Genomic DNA, 16,833 nt, shown 5'->3' on the forward strand with positions numbered 1-16,833 from the left:
TATAAATTGTTTTAAACTAGGCCAAGAAACACAGGTTCGGAATGTAAAAATATTTACGTAATATTGAAGTTGAAGTCTGAATCTTGCCCTGATCTTAGTTTACTTTCTTTAAATTGATGCAATTTCAGTGACAGGAAAGTTACAGTACTATAAGAAGATTCCCTCCATAAGCTCCTGCAGTTAACATTTTACCATATTTGCCTTATTCTCTCTACGTACACATGCACCCATACACATCTTTTTTTCTGAGTCATTTTGAGATTAAGTGTAGATGTGATGCCCCTTATACTTCAGTGTCTGTGTCCTAAAACAGTAATACTTTCCTATATAACTACAGTATAATCATCAGGAATATAACATTGTAATATTGCATTTAGTTTTCAGGTCTGTTCAGTCTCTTTCAGTCTGGAACAATTCCTTAGTCTTTCCTTATCTTTCATGACTTTCATTTTTTAAAATATTACCGTGTTTCCCTGAAAATGAGACCTAGCCGGGCAATCAGTTCTAATGTGTCTTTTGGCGCAAAAATTAATATAAGACCTGGTATTATATTATATTATATTATATTATATTATATTATATTATATTATATTACATTATATTATACCCGGTCTTATATTATAGTAAAAAAAAGACTGGGCCTTATATTACTTTTTGTTCCAAAAGATGCATTAGAGCTGATTGTCCAGCTAGGTCTTATTTTCGGGGAAACACGGTAATAGTCTGTGTTTCCCAGAAAATAAGATCTAACCAGAAAATAAGCCCTAGCATGATTTTTCCGGATGACATCCCCTGAACATAAGCCCTAATGCATCTTTTGGAGCAGAAATTAATATGAGACTAGCCACTTGTTCTGGAGAATCCCTCACTTTGCGTTTGTCTCATGTTTCCTCGTGATTAGATTTAGATTTAGATTTTGGTTGAGAATATTACAAAAGTAATCCCTCCACTGCCCTACCTCCATTAACCTATCCATCTACTGATAGGTATCTCCAATTCCAAGCCAACATCACAGGATTTGTTTATTTCTCTGTATTTGTAACTCCCTCTGTATTGTACCTTCCTTAAGAAATCTGGCTTCCCACTTAACTTCAGTACACTACCTTGTTTACTCAGTATTCTGATATGTAACTAATCTCCTGACCATGTGAGCCGTCCCATAGCCCTAGCACTGGTGAATATGCGAGGAGAGCCCCTGGCCCAGCAAGTGTGCTGGGTGAGTCCATGGTCATTTCTCTAGTCCCAGCAAATAGGCAAGCGTGATTTTCCAAGTTTTGGGAAACATGCCAGGTGATTCCCTAATTAGAACCTCTTGAAAACATGCAGGTTGAGTCCCTGATAGAATTCCTGGTCATGTTCTAGCTGTGGCGAACATGCTGGTCGAGCCCCTGGGTCCAGTAAACATGCTTGGTTGGGTCTTGTTTGGTCCCCTGGTTGGAATTCTGACAAGCACTCTAGTCCAGTCGGTAGCCATGACCAATGGGGAGGGCTGTGTGCTTTTTTTTGAGGCTTTAATGTTTAAAGGTACTTCAAGACACTCAGTAACACATGACTTTCATGGCAAATATTTCAAATGATCCAATTTAATGTTTTTTTAATATCCAAGAACGAGTAAGAAACATTTTTCTATATATAGATGATAGGAAAAACATCTTCTGATTTACTACAGCCAGAAAATTATTTAGCAGCTCTCAGAAATGTCATAGTACCAGAAAGAGCCTTACCAGCTTGCCTTATAGGAAGGTAGGTCAGGGTATTTGACTTCTGCCTTACCCATGATTATTTCTGCTTTCCAAAATTTATTAGTAGAATAGTTTTTAAACATTGACGTCCTATCCTCAAGCATTACTTTGGGAAGGTGGAGACATAATATAGTTTCAGATTCTTGCCCAGGCTCTGAACCCCAACAGTGATAACTATTATTTATTGAATTCTTACAATAAATGCTAGATCTTTACATTCACCTCCTTTGATCCTCACAGTAATCTGGCTAGGTAAGTGCCATATCCCAATTTTACAGGCGAGAATACAAAGGCTCAGAAGACAAGGCAACTTTTTTATAGCCATACAAGTAATAAGTTGTGCTGGGATTTGACTCTAGCTCTGTTTGACTTCAAACACTTTTTTTGTTTTTTTACTATACTGCCTCTTTAAAAAATTTACTCTGTGTGTGTGTGTGTGTGTGTGTGTGTATGTTTGCATGCGTGTGTCTCTATATTTATGATTACATATATACTTATTTAAGTAAATGACACAAGAAAAAACTTGATTTCTTCTCCCCGCCCGCTCTCTCTCCCCAACCCCCCCACCCCAATTATCTTAGTATCTAGTGCTTTTAAAGGAGCTTCCTGGAGAAGAACATCCTTTGCCAATGGAAGATGTTGTTGAACTTCTAAAACCACTATCGTAAGAAATTAAGAGCATGTTATGTTCACATTAAATTTATAAACTAACGGATGTATTTTGTTGTGCTTATAAAGTTAAACTTTTTCCACCACAGCAATGTGTGTTCTTTGTATCGACGTGACCAAGATGTTTGTAAAACAATTTTAAACCATGCCCTTCATATAGTGACAAACTTATGTCAAGGCAGTACGGATGCTGAGAACACAAGGGATGCTCAAGGACAGTTTCTAACAGTGATTGGAGCATTTTGGTAGGTACAGACTATTCTGTGAAGTTCTAATTTTTCTTCTGCTATTTCTGACACAGATGCAAACTTTGCATTTCTACTTTAGTGATTTCTTCTAATCCTTAAATGTAACTATATATTTTCATAGTAGAATGTAATTTGTGTTTCCTTCCTTAATTGCTTGAAGACTTACATTGTGGTTTTCTTAAGGCTTGGCTTTCTAAAGTTTGTTTAGTATATTTCCCTAAAAATTTTGTATCAATAGTTTGATGTGTGTGGTCAATAAAGCAAAGTGCAACAAGTCTAAATCAATTGAGTTGTTCATGTTCCTAAAATGAACAAATTCACCTTGGCACTATCTGGTTATTTCATACATATAGTCACAGTGTGAGATAACACCATGACACTTATAGAGGAATATATATATTGTGTGTGTGTGTGTATATATATGTTTTTCCCTTTGAAGCAAGTTTAGTGTAACGTGGTTAGCTGAAGTATGATAACCCCAAAATGAGGCATAATGATATAAACCTAATAATACACATTGACATGAACTCCTTTTCAAGCATTTCTTTCAGCTGAAATTTTTTTGAAGGTGGGAATATTGGCATGTGCCACAGAATGAGAATTAAATGTAGCATGGAAAGAAATTTTAGAAGTAACTAACCATAATGTCCAGTGATTTTTTTTCTTTTTGACTGCTTTTGTTGGCATACTTATTTGATATTGAAACACTTTATTTCAGGCACTTAACAAAGGAAGGGAAATGCACATTCTCTGTAAGAATGGCACTAGTAAAATGCCTTAAAACTTTGCTTGAGGTGAGTTATTCCACATTAAGTATTGGTAAGGTCTGCATAAATTTTTAAAGCAGCCTTTGTTTCTGTTTGTTAATGGGTGATTTTTCTCTTAGTATTTCATGTTTAACTTCAGTTGTTCTTTTCCCATAGGCTGATCCTTATTCCAAATGGGCTATTCTTAGTGTAATGGAACAAGACTTGCCTGTAAATGAAGCATTTCCACAATTTCTTGCTGACAGTGATCACCAAGTTCGCATGTTGGCTGCAGAGTCGATCAATAGGTACTTAGTCAAATATTTATGAAGTGTCTGGAATACTGCAGATATCAATGCAATGTCTAGCACAGTCATAGGTTACTAGTTCTGATATTAAAAATAGCTGACATTCTTTGTCAATTATAATTATAAATACATTGAAAAAATAAAATAGCTCTTACTTATTAAGCATACACTATTTGCCCGACCGTTAGGTTTTCTCTTAATTCTAAGAACTCTATCACTTAGATACTATTACTTTCTCCAATTTTTTTTGACTTGATAAAGTAACTTGCTCAGTGCCATACAGCTAGTAAATATTGTGTTGAGTGAGGTGTGTCTACTACCACTTATGGGAGATACAGTATTTGGATATTACTGTGTTTTTATGTGAGTTTGTAAGATGAAAATTAGTACATTTTACATTGTGTTAATTATATTTATTCAAGTGAACATACAATTAGGCACTAGAATGATCGTATCATAGGGATCTGTTTTATGTTTGAGTACCTGAAGAAGCAAATACTAATTTCTTAAAGACTACATGTTTATCTGGTTTTCAAATTGATATTAAAGCTCTGAATTGTAACCTACCTGTACCTTTCCACCTTGTCCTCCCTGTGAATAAAGCACCACTGTTTTATTTTTTTCTATACCATTTATCACTTTATTATATTTTAACATATTTACCTAGGATATAAGCTCCTAGAAGATACTAGTTTTTGTTTGTTCTGTTTATTGCTATATATTTAGCGCCTAAAACATACTTGGTATTGGTAGGTGTTTAATAATTTGTAAAATCAATGTATATTTGAAAAAAATTACATTATACTTTAAAAACAACAAAGTTGAAAATCATTTGAGTAACTTTACTGTTCAAATGTAAGTGACCAATAATTACAGATCACTGTAAAAAAATTGCTCTAGCAGTCACACAAACATATGTGTAAGATAACCTGATGTGTTCGAAGTTTGAATATGCTGACAAGAATGTTTTCATAAATCAGAATTGTGTCTAACAACTCAGGTTTGGGACCTTTTCAGTAACACCATAGTGTATTGTAAGAGTTGCTAATGAATGTGCCTTTATTTCAAGTCCTTAAAGGATAGAAAATATATACTAAAGTGAAAGATCTGGGGTTACACTCATAGAGAAAAAAACTGATGGCTGCCACAGGGGAGGGGTTGGGAAAATGGGCACAAAAGTTGAAGGGGAATAAGAGATACCAACCTCCATTTATAAAATCAATAAGCCACAGAGATGTAGTGTACAGCTAAGGGAATATAGTCAGTTATTGTATTGTAATAATTTTGTATACTCAATTATTGTAATAAGTGTGTATGGTGACAGGTGGTTGCTAGCCTTTTTGTGGTATTCTCATCATAAGGTATATAATGTCAAATCATTACGTTGTACTCTGAAACTAATGTAATATTGGATGCTAACTATACTTTAATAAAAAATACATTTTTTTAAAAGAACTTTAAAAAAAAGATGAGGTTAGAGAGGATCATAAGTTGAATGTAATAAGGCAGTGTTGTGGTTCATTGAACATCTCTTCAGATTCAAAAATGTATAAATTCAGGAATGGCATGAACATAGTATTTGTTGACTTTTTTGTTTACTTGCTAGATATCTAATACTGGGTGATTTTAAAAGAGATTAGAGAAACTGGGGGCATCAAAGGGACACCAAAAAGTATAAAAGTTTTGATACTAAAAAAGCATAAAAGACAAGATTGATTAAAGAGTTGTCCTTAAATATGCTAGGATATTTTGCAAAAGGCACTGAACAACTGTTCTCCATCACATAAAAGACAATTTAAATGGAACATCAAGATGTTAAGCTATTCACTTTCACGGTGATTAAATATTAGATCAGGCTGACATAGGAGTCTATAGCTTCTTCTATTAATCATTGGCATTTGACCAGAGGACAATTTTTGTTTTCTGACTAGTTTGAGTTCAGGGCTATTCATGTTGGGGCGATAAGCTAAAAGATCTTTTGAGACCCTTTTTGATTCTAGGAGAAAATGGAGTATATGTTAAAGACCCTAATATTAAGCAGTTTTTCAAATGTTCTTAGTTTTTTTGAAGACGACCTAGTTTGTTAGTATTTCTCACAGAGTGACTTATTTTTGTCTTATATTATCATAATGTGTTTTGAAAGTACAAATTTAAGGTAAATTATTTCACTTTTTGCTTTTTTTTTTTTTAAAGATTATTTCAGGACATGAAACAAGCAGGTTCTTCCACGTTATTGAAAGCACTTCCTTTGAAGCTTCAACAAACAGCTTTTGAAAATGCATATTTGAAAGCTCAGGAAGGAATGAGAGAAGTGGTAATTTTAGTAATGTGTATTTGCTATTATCATATGCTTTCTATAAACATACTATAGATAACTTGACCAAGTTTGACCTAAGAGATAACTTTACCAAGTTTGACCTAAGACAGTTTATATCTAATAGTTTACAGTGTGAAATTAGACTAAAACAACTATATTAATTGATTGAAATTGCTTTATTTATAGGTCAGAATTGGTCAGATAATGGCAGTTCCCTTTGGTTCAACTGATACGTAGCATTTTTGTGTGAAAAACAATATACTCAGTTTTTATAGGTGTATAAATTGCTTTTTTATTAAAAACTTTTGTGAGATCTGAATAAAAACTAATTCAGAGAACAAGTGACAATAGGAAGAAATGAATTAAGAAAAATGTTCTAATAGGGCAGTTCAAATTATTTTGGTGTTCTTTAGTGAACCTTGTGATTTTCATATTTCTCTGTAAAATGTTTTTTTTCTTAAAATGACAAAACTTACCTTAATGTTAGAATTTATTCATTTACTTAGGCATTGATTTGTTAGTAAAAAGTATGTAAGGTGGTTAATCAAATGACTATTCTGTGATAGCACATGACTGAAAAGGATAGTTATATGAAAGAATGAATTTAGAAAAAGATTTCAATAGAATGGAAAGATGAGTGTGAATAATATAAAATTAATAGAAATAATGTATATTATACATTTTAAAATCAGCTTGTCATTTGCAAAAAGGGAAACTACTGACCTGACAGCAATTCATTTAGAAAAAGACCTAAGAAATTTTACATCTTGAAAGCACAATCTTGAAAGTATGTAAGGTGGTTAATACAATGTTAATGTGAATCAACTTTGTAGTAGCTATTCAAAAAAGCAAATTCTGTTTTGGATATCATCAATAGAAGCATACTGTCATGAATGAGTTGATAAAAAGAATTTGATCTGTACATTTTTATAGGGCAGCTAGTATATTCAGTTTGGTTCTGAATAAAAAGTAAATTTTTAACTAAGATGTTAGAGAGTCTGTAGGTCTATGTCCTACAAGGAATAGGTAAAGGAATTGACTTAGTGGAAACCTCATTGCTGTTTTTAAACATGTCAGTGAAGGAATCAGATCCTTTTTCTTGTACCCAAAAACAGAACTAAGATCAAAGAGTACCGGTTTTTTTAAATGTGAAGGGAAGCTTATATCAAGTATAGCTAATCAAAAAAATGTACATAACTCCTGGGATATTACAATGATTGATCGTTAAACTCGAAGCATATATTGTTCTATCTAGTTCATGGTTTTATTGTTTCTTTTGATAATATATATGATACTTTAAAAAGTATAAAGAGCTCTATATTGTTACAGTGATAGTAAACATTTTATGAGGTATACTTGGTAGTTGAGGAGTTTTTAATCTGTCACCTTATTGCAGTTTCTTTTTTTTCTTTAAAGTGTTTTGCACCTCATTGAAATGTTTGATAATTCTTTCCATAATATTAAAAGCAGTCTTTCTCACTCTAGAACCTTTGATTATTTTATCAAAATCCCTACTCTTAGCTCCATCACTGTAGGATTTAAAACTGTTCACTGGCTGCTTAGATGTTATCATAGTGTACTTTGATTTTAGCCTGATTGGTTTATTTGTAATCAAATATTTACATTGCATTATTTTTTAAATTCTTCTGAAGTCCCACAGAGCGGAGAACCCTGAACTTTCGGATGAGAATTTAAATAGAAAAGCTGTTTTACTGATGATGATAGCTGTGGTTTTGTCCTGTAGCCCTATCTGTGAAAAACAGGCTTTGTTCGCCCTATGCAAGTCTGTGAAAGAGAATGGATTAGAACCTCAACTCATTAAAAAGGTACTCATGGACGAATTTTTAAAAATATAATCTTCCTTGGGTAACTTTTAAACAATTTAAAAAGTTAAACTAGAATTTTAAAGTTGTGCTTAAGAAAGATTTGGAGAGTTTTATTTTTTAGATTTGAAATATTGGGAAATAGTAATTTTTTAAATAGTGTATTTATTTGTATGCTGTGTCATTTCATGAATTCAGTTTAAGAGTATTTCACAAGACATTCATTGAACTAACTGGAGGATCATTTATTGAGGGAAACATACGGAGAAAAGAGCAGTAGCGAATGTTTTGCCTGGTAGATTCTGGGGCAGGACAGTGAGATCTAGCAGGGCCAAGAATCAAATTTTAGAGCTGTGAAGCTTTTAAATTGCACGATTAGGGAAGGAAGACCAGGGTCTATCCAGCTTTGCAATTACAGCAGCACAGAGTTGTAGAATGCTCGTCCCTGCCCTGTTCCACCACCTCAGGCTTTAGGGTTTGGAAGTTCAGGCCTTTCCATTGTAGATTTTTATGTGCAGTAGCCTGAAACCAGCATGGTTTCCATGGAGCTTTACAGTGGGCAAACCCACAGGTAATCAGTCTTAGACATGTTAACCTTTTACTTCTCAGGATTAAAATAAGTTGTTTTTTTAAAAAAATTATACAATTACACTACCTAATTTTTATTGTATGTGGAATATATAGTGTTTGTATTTTTCTCATTTGGATTTAAGACTAAGAAGAAGTTATTTTACTTTAGACTTTCCTTTGAAATATAATCAAATGTTGAAAATTGCAATGCGTTTTTCTGTTTTTTATTCATTTAACATTTATTAAGGGTTTGCTGTGCCAGGCACGGTACTGGTTGTATTAAAGACATTTTTCTCGTTTAGTCTTGAAGTGGGTACTTTTATTATCCCCATTTCATAGATAAGTAAATCAAGGTATAGAAAAGTTAAATGAATACTTAAAATCAGACTGTAAGTAACTATTAACAAGGATTTAAATAATTTATTATTTTATTTTCTTAAATCATTGACTTTTTTTTATTTGTACAGGTTTTAGAGAAAGTTTCTGAAACTTTTGGATATAGACGTTTAGAAGACTTCATGGCTTCTCATTTGGATTATCTGGTTTGGGAATGGCTAAATCTTCAAGATACTGAATACAGCTTATCTTCTTTTCCTTTCGTTTTATTAAATTACACAAATGTTGAGGATTTCTATAGGTAGGTTTACATGTGGCACATGTGAAATATATTTAATTTAATATTAATGTTTGGCAGTCCCACCCCTCCACACGCACAGAGGTGGGAGGCTGTGTAGTATGAGAGGCAGGGCAGCTTGTTTTGATGAAATTGTATTGAAGAGAATCTTAGACCTAGGATCTGGTCATAGCTGTGCCAGGAACCCACTATGTGACTTTAGTAGGCAAGCCATGTAAACACCCTTAGGGACTTGGCTTTTCTAATCTGTAAAGTAAGGGAGTTACCCAAGAAGCTCTTTAATGTTCCCTTCAGCTTTAACATTTGATTATCTTCTCTATGAAAAGTTAAAGATAAGTTACTAGTGGCTGACTATTTCTGCTTTGTTTCCTTTTCTGTTGGTTGACTATAGGCTATTTAGTCATTATTTATATTTTAATATAATAGTATTTTCTAACTCTAACTCTAGAAAAGAAAATTTAGAAAATAAAGAGGTTTGAAACAACTCAAGAGTAATGCTTAGGTATTAAGATGATGGGAAGGCAGTTCATAATTGTTTAGTGGTCCTTCATTCATTTGGCAATAACTTTTACATTTATTCTTTGAATTTACAAGTTGCTTTCACATCTCATTTACAATAGTTTTGCATAAATTGCTTATGCAGAAGAAATAAATTCAGTTTCTACTTTTTTTGATCATAGAGTTAGAGTAGTATATTCAAAGATCTCTGTTTTTTTTAGTATGACTATTTAGAATTTACCTATTAGAATTTTTCCATTTATAAAATTAGAGTCATGAGCTAGATAAAATGATGTTCTAGTGTTTATTAAAGCATTTTATTATTTTAAGAACTATATTGTAAAATTTTACTTTGAAAAGTTATGTATAACATTTTAAACTTTTGTATTTTTAGATCTTGTTATAAAGTTTTGATTCCACATCTGGTGATTAGAAGTCGTTTTGATGAGGTGAAATCCATTGCTAATCAGATTCAAGAGGATTGGAAATATCTTCTAACAGACTGCTTTCCAAAGATTCTTGTCAATATTCTTCCTTACTTTGCCTATGAGAGTACAGGAGAAAGTGGGATGGCACAGCAAAGAGAGACTGCTACCAAAGTCTATGATATGCTTAAAGATGAGAACTTACTAGGAAAACAGGTATGACTTCAACTTTTACCTACATTTTAGCCTCTAATTGATCAGACACGTAACTTTAAATTTTTAAGGCTCTTTCTTCATTTATGCAGTTAAATTTAATATGTGCTAGTCACTATCTAGCTAGCACAGGCAGTCCATGAATTTTTTGTTTTTATAGAGCGTTTTCTCCTTTTGTTATTGAGTGTTTTCTCCTTTCGAGTGGCTTTTAAGTGAGATGTTTTTAATCAGAAATTTAAAAAAAAATAACTTTGGAATAATTTTCTTTTTCCTTAAAATTTATTTTAATTGGCAGTAATAATAATAACTGCTAGTTGGTTGTTCAATTCAAGCAATACTGAACAATGTATAGAAAATGTTCCTCACTTCATCTTCACTCTCATTAAGCCAGCCCTTCACTTTTCAAGCAAAAGTACAATCCCAAGTTTTTATACCCTGCCCTTTCTTTTTTCCATGACTGCCTTCTAACATATGGTATAATTTACTTATGAATTATGTTTGTTTTTTATCTGTTTTTTCTACTATAAGTACTGTGAAGGTAGAATTTTTGTTGATGTATCCCAACCCCCTAGTATATATTTAGTACTCATTATGTGATAAAAGATGGAGTCAAGTAAAAAAGGATCTACAGTTTCTGTTTTATAGTAATTTATATACATCCAAAATTGTTTGAGGCAACTTATATTAAAACACATACATAATCTTTTTTTAAGGTAAAAGAGGAATGGTCAATCCATTTTTTTTTCTTAATGTAAAAAGGGATGATTAACCAAGTTTGGTTAACGTTAGAATTCCAATTGGATAAATTTCGAAAGACTCTTTTTTTGGTTGCCCAGTAATCTGTATCGAACCCAGTAATGGAACAGTAAGTCTCGTAGAGTTGCTTAGTTGACCATTCAGAGCTGGTTGTAAGTCTGTAGCCTGGAGGCAGATGGTGAGCAGAGGAGCTCCTTTCAGCTGCTTTCCCAAAGACAGCATAGAATGTTGGCACTCCAAAGGTCATGGAGACATTCTGCCTCTACCCCCTCCCACCCAATCTCCCAGCTTAGGTTTCAGAGCAGGCCTAGTTTTACTATTCTTTTTTATGTATTCAAACCAAAAGATAGCAATTTTTAAGAATCAGAATTAGTCTAGGAGGGAAAAGTGATTACATTAAACCTGATTAAGATAAGATGCCAGTTTCAAGAATGGAGGCAAAAATTAAATAATAATTTCTTAGCTTCTTGGTTAAAGACCTAAATTCTTATCAGTCTCTATTTAGCATGAAGTTGTCATTATAAGTTAATTTTAGTTGTGATTACAAGTTAATTTTCTTTTTCTCTAACGTGCACTTTCTCTGAATCAATCTTCTAGATTCTTTTTTCTGTCAGTAAGTGTTGGCACAACTATTATCAGTCTTTGGGTCTTCTAAAACTGTCAATTTGTTGAATGTCTAAAATATTTAGTTATAAGATTGTTCACCTCAGAAACTCATAGACACAGACAATAGTTTAGTGGTTACCAGAGGGTAAGGGGGTTGGGGGGTGGGAGATGAAGGTAAGGGGGATCAAATATATGGTGAAGGAAGGAGAACTGACTCTGGGTGGTGAACACACAATGGGATTTATAGATGATGTAATACAGAATTGTACACCTGAAATCTATGTAATTTTACTAATAATTGTTACCCCAATAAATTAAAAAAAAAAAAAAGATTGTTCACCTATATGTACACATCTGAACAATTTAGCTAAACATTACAGATCTAGCTTATTAAAGAATTACATGAAACTATGAAGTCAGTTGTCATCTTATGTATAAGGAAACTCATTAATTTTTCCTCTGGTATTTATCAGACTCAGCCAATTTGTCTTTACTTATTACAGATATACTTTGAAATGAGCCAGGATTTTTAAAAGGGCTGAAAGTTTGGAAATGATGACTGGGACAAGTAGTTTGTAAATCCAAGGGAAAAGCTAGGATTTTTACATTAGGTTTCTTATTGCATTCAAAAGTATTTGTTATTAGGAAGTATTTCCAAACCTCTTTGTGATCAGGTATATCAGCCATTTGCCTTTGAGTTTAGAGCACTGTAATTCTTTATTTGGGGACAAATAATTTCACGTTTATGTCTTGCACGCAGTTCTCACTTCATGTGGCTGAGGTGTAATGTAGACCCATTCTTTATACAGAGGGTGCCATTAGAGGGTGCCAAAAAAATGTATACACATTTTAAGAAAGGAAATAAAAACTATTAAAATTGTAATACTCAATGTATATCCATAACAAAAGATGAATACAAGTCACGTTTGACTTCTGCAATTACAAGAGGTGCTCAAAATGCTTTAATAAACCATCAATGGTTACCATCAGCATCCATCCAGACACTTCTGATTACGGCAAATTACTTCTTGCGCAACATTGAGGAAACTGTGCACGTGTATATATTTTTTTGACATCCCTGGTATTTAGAGAATTTATGCCCTTTATGAGACTACCTTTAGCAGGAAGTGGATTGACAGAGTGTCTGTTCTGTGAGGGAGGATTTTAGTCTACTATTGATGATGGGGAATGTAGGTAGCAGCTAGCCTCAGAATTTGGGATATCAACCAAAGTAGAAATTTGGGGAGACAATGATTATTGCCAGTCACTGAAAATTCTTAGTACTAAAGTTTTCTTAATGGACTAGCATTCCCAAATAAGAGTAAAATGCAGATTGAGGAACAGTATAGATAAGTGGGGAATTTGGTTGGCAGTAACCATGATTAGGTTGAAGAACTTAATGTTAGACCTGAAGCCTGTGTCAATTAAAATGGTTCTTTAAAATTAAACCAAGTTAAAAACTGAAGAGTCAGATTAAGGAAGTCTTCTTTGGTGTGATTTCCCTACTTTCCTCTCAGTTTATATGTCAGCTGCATAGCAGAAAAAAGTGGATTTAGCTGTATGTCTTGCAGATCTTACTTTGGTCACCTGTTTCCCTCTATGGTCACTGAATAATTTTGGAAGTGAGGCAATAACGTGAGCCCCTTGACCTGTCTAAAAGTCTCAGACATAAAAACTTAAATGTATTTTAATTTTGTATCCTTGCAGATTGACCATTTATTCGTTACTAATTTACCAGAGATTGTGGTGGAATTATTGATGACATTGCATGAACCGGCAACTTCTGGTGCCAGCCAGAGCACTGACCTCTGTGACTTTTCAAGGTATGGATATTTTAAACTTAGAGAATTTGCTGCAATTTCAGAAGTCCCTTGGGAAGTTTATTGGTTGACACCTTCAAATATCTATTTCAAATACCTAGTTTTTAGGCATGTACTCTGCTTTTAAAATTGTTTCCTTAGAAATAACTTCTTTGAATTGAATTACCAGTTATCTGCTTCTATAGCCTCGCCAGAGTAACTACTCTTTCCAGTTGACCACCTGTTTGCAAATTCACTGACCTTTTTTCTCAGTCTCTGTAGTATTTGAACGTTGTACCATCTGTTTGTTGTCTCTTGAAATTTTCTTCTTTGTGACACATTACGGTATTTCTTATTCTCTTCTCCTTATTGATGACTAGCTTTTCTAGACCCCTTTTCTTTATCATGCTCCTTAGCTACCCTGTTGCCCTGAAAATAAGACCTAGCCGGACAATCAGCTCTAATGCATCTTTGGAGCAAAAATTAATATAAGACCTGGTCATTGTATTATATTATATTATATTATATTATATTATATTATATTATATTATATTATATTATACCCGGTCTTACAGTAAAATAAGACTGAGTCTTATATTAATTTTTGCTCCAAAAGATGCATTAGAGCTGATTGTCCGGCTAGGTCTTATTTTTGGGGAAACATGGTATCAGCTTCTTATTGTACTGCAATTTAATTTGGGTGTGAAACCCACTTGGTGGTACATGAATGTTAGAGATATTTTCCCAGCTTGACTGTAAAGTGCTTTGATGCGTACTTTACTTTTTTATATGCCTTTATGCTAGGCATACAAAATGGTAATAATATCTACCAAAGTACTTTTAAATATATAATTTCATGTGATATAGTGTTTGATTGCTGTGTCTTAAAATATTATTGCATTTACAGCACTAGCATAGAACTTCAGGCCTGAAGTGGAGAGTTACTAAGGCTCCTTTGCGGAAATGCCATTAACTTCATAAGAGATATTTTTTAAGCAAATCATTTAAAAATGATTAAATCCTAGAAGGCAAATGTATTTAGATACCTGGTTGATGTATATGGACTGTGATATGTCATTTGTGAATTTATTAAAAGTCTAGTTTTTCAGTAGAAAAATAATTTTTTAATTTGGGTTTATATCTAAATTTTCATTCTGGAATTTCACTGGTCTGTTAATCAAATCTGTTTTTTTCTTGATAATTTTGTTCTGAAATTGATTACCTTTTTTTCCCTATATCTCTTAGGGATTTGGATCCTGCTCCTAATCCACCTCATTTTCCATCACATGTGATTAAAGCAACATTTGCCTATATCAGCAATTGCCATAAAACCAAGTTCAAAAGCATTTTAGAAGTTCTTTCTAAAAGCCCTGTGAGTATATATTACTAGTGTAATAACTGAAGAGAGAATTTCTTCTTTTTCAGATAGAAAATCTATGTAAGTACGTCTTAAAGAGAAAAAGTAAACAAATAGAAAATTCATCTGAATAAGAAGAAAGACACATTTATAATACAAGTTTATATCTTGGTATTTTATTTATCAATATTAATTAACATGTGTTACATATAAGAGGTGAATTTTTATGACTTTAGTCCTATATTGGCTCAGATTTTTTTTTTGAGGATATGCTATTATAGTTCACAAATTAATTGACAAGTTTTTTTATGTTTAAGATAGTAATTTTCTTAATGTAATATTTTGCATTTGATATCAGACCCAAAACTAAATTCTGTAATTTAATTATTTTGAATACAAAATGTATTTATTATATATTGCTGAGTATATGTGATTTGACATCTTTTTACTAAATGTATCTTTATTTTCTAGGATTCCTACCAGAAAATTCTTCTAGCCATATGTGAACAAGCAGCTGAGACAAACAACGTTTATAAAAAGCACAGAATTCTTAAAATATACCACCTGTTTGTTAGCTTGTTACTGAAAGACATAAAAACTTGCTTAGGAGGAGCTTGGGCCTTTGTTCTTCGAGATGTTATTTATACTTTAATTCATTATATCAACAAAAGGTAAAAAATATATTTAAGCCAATATATAAGTATTTTTCTACCCTTAATTGCAAATTTATATGCTTTTAAGAGGTAGAAGCCAGAGTATTGTCTTCCTAATTTTGCTTTTTAATGTATATGTATATATACCTATTGTTTTTTTAATTGGATTATTACTTCTCCAACTTTAGAAATCTTAAGTACTCAAGGGCTCCAACATTTTAAAATAAATATTTTAAATGTAGATGGCCTAAAATATACATGTTACCATAGTAGTAGTTCTGGTGACCAATTCCAATATGTGTGTGTTCCGGGGGTGGGTTTCCCTACAGACATCCAAGGAATTCTTCAGACCCACATGAATGTCCTACAGTTCAACTGAATTCTGACTATTTACTCAGAAATAGTGTCAGATCCCACCAGTTAAAGGCTGTCAGTTCCATGAGATTCCGTATCCCCACCACTCCTATCAGACGCCAGGTTATATCATCTGTGCGTCTGACCAACTAGCTATAAATTGCAGGTTTTAATGACCCCCTTCCTTGGGTTTGATTAATTTGCTAGAGTGGCTCATAGAACTCAAACCTGTTTAGTCATTAGATTACCAGCTTATTATAAAAGGATGTAACTCAGAAACAGCCTGGTTGAATTGATGCATACCGTAGTACAAGGTATGGAGAAAGAGTACAGAGCTTCTGCATCCTCTCTAGGTTCGTCGCTTTCCTCGTATCTGCAGGTATTTACCAACCCAGAAGCTCCTCAAATGCCATCCTTTAGGGTTTTTATGGAGGCCTTATTCCATAAACATGATTGATGAAATCATTGGTCATTGGAGATTGATTTAACTTTCATCCCCTTTCCTTAAACACGTGGTTGGTTCTCTTGGCTACCAGCCCCCATCCTTAGGTGCTTTCCAAAAGCCACCTCATTAGTATAACAAAAGATACCTTTATTGCTCTCATTCCAGGAAATTGTAAGAGTTTTAGGAGGTATATACCAGAAAACAAAGACCAAATATGTATTTCTTATAAGTCACAGTATCACAGTTACTACAGATTTGTGTTATATAGTTGATTTTGTATCTCTTGCTTTCCATTGCTTTTAATGATATTTCTATATTTGTTTTCTTATTAGTAAATAACATTGCCTCAGTCCTTCAAAGCACATGAATATCTATTTCCATTTTGTTCTCTTATATTTTTCTTTTTGGCTTTTTAAAAATATATTTGTTTTCATTTAAATCATATGTATGTGTAGCCATTCAATCTTTTTTTTCATTCACTACTTTTTTAAAGTTTATTGTGGTAAAATATGTAACAAAAAATTTGTCCTTTTAACCATTTTTAAGCGTCCAATTCAGTGATATTAATTACATTCACAGTGTTGTACAGCTATCACCGCTATTTCTAATACTTTTTCATTTTTCATTGCACCCAATAAGCAATAACTCTATATTCGCCCTTCCTTCCAGC

The 16,833-nt window shown here is 32.9% G+C and overlaps 1 protein-coding gene across 4 annotated transcripts in view; it reads left to right on the forward strand.

The window, feature by feature from the left end:
* Positions 1-16,833, forward strand: part of ATM (ATM serine/threonine kinase) — a 119,235-nt gene that overhangs the window by 27,640 nt on the left and 74,762 nt on the right. For all 4 annotated transcript variants that reach the window (XM_074335523.1, XM_074335525.1, XM_074335524.1 and 1 more), the window contains 11 exons: positions 2,324-2,406; positions 2,501-2,656; positions 3,378-3,453; positions 3,583-3,713; positions 5,907-6,027; positions 7,683-7,856; positions 8,891-9,060; positions 9,950-10,196; positions 13,263-13,378; positions 14,600-14,726; positions 15,183-15,382. In XM_074335523.1, the coding sequence (XP_074191624.1) occupies positions 2,324-2,406; positions 2,501-2,656; positions 3,378-3,453; positions 3,583-3,713; positions 5,907-6,027; positions 7,683-7,856; positions 8,891-9,060; positions 9,950-10,196; positions 13,263-13,378; positions 14,600-14,726; positions 15,183-15,382 (1,601 nt within the window). The remainder of the gene's footprint in view (positions 1-2,323; positions 2,407-2,500; positions 2,657-3,377; positions 3,454-3,582; positions 3,714-5,906; positions 6,028-7,682; positions 7,857-8,890; positions 9,061-9,949; positions 10,197-13,262; positions 13,379-14,599; positions 14,727-15,182; positions 15,383-16,833) is intronic.

Source organism: Rhinolophus sinicus, linkage group LG06 (assembly GCF_036562045.2).
Source record: "Rhinolophus sinicus isolate RSC01 linkage group LG06, ASM3656204v1, whole genome shotgun sequence".
NCBI lineage: Eukaryota > Metazoa > Chordata > Mammalia > Chiroptera > Rhinolophidae > Rhinolophus > Rhinolophus sinicus.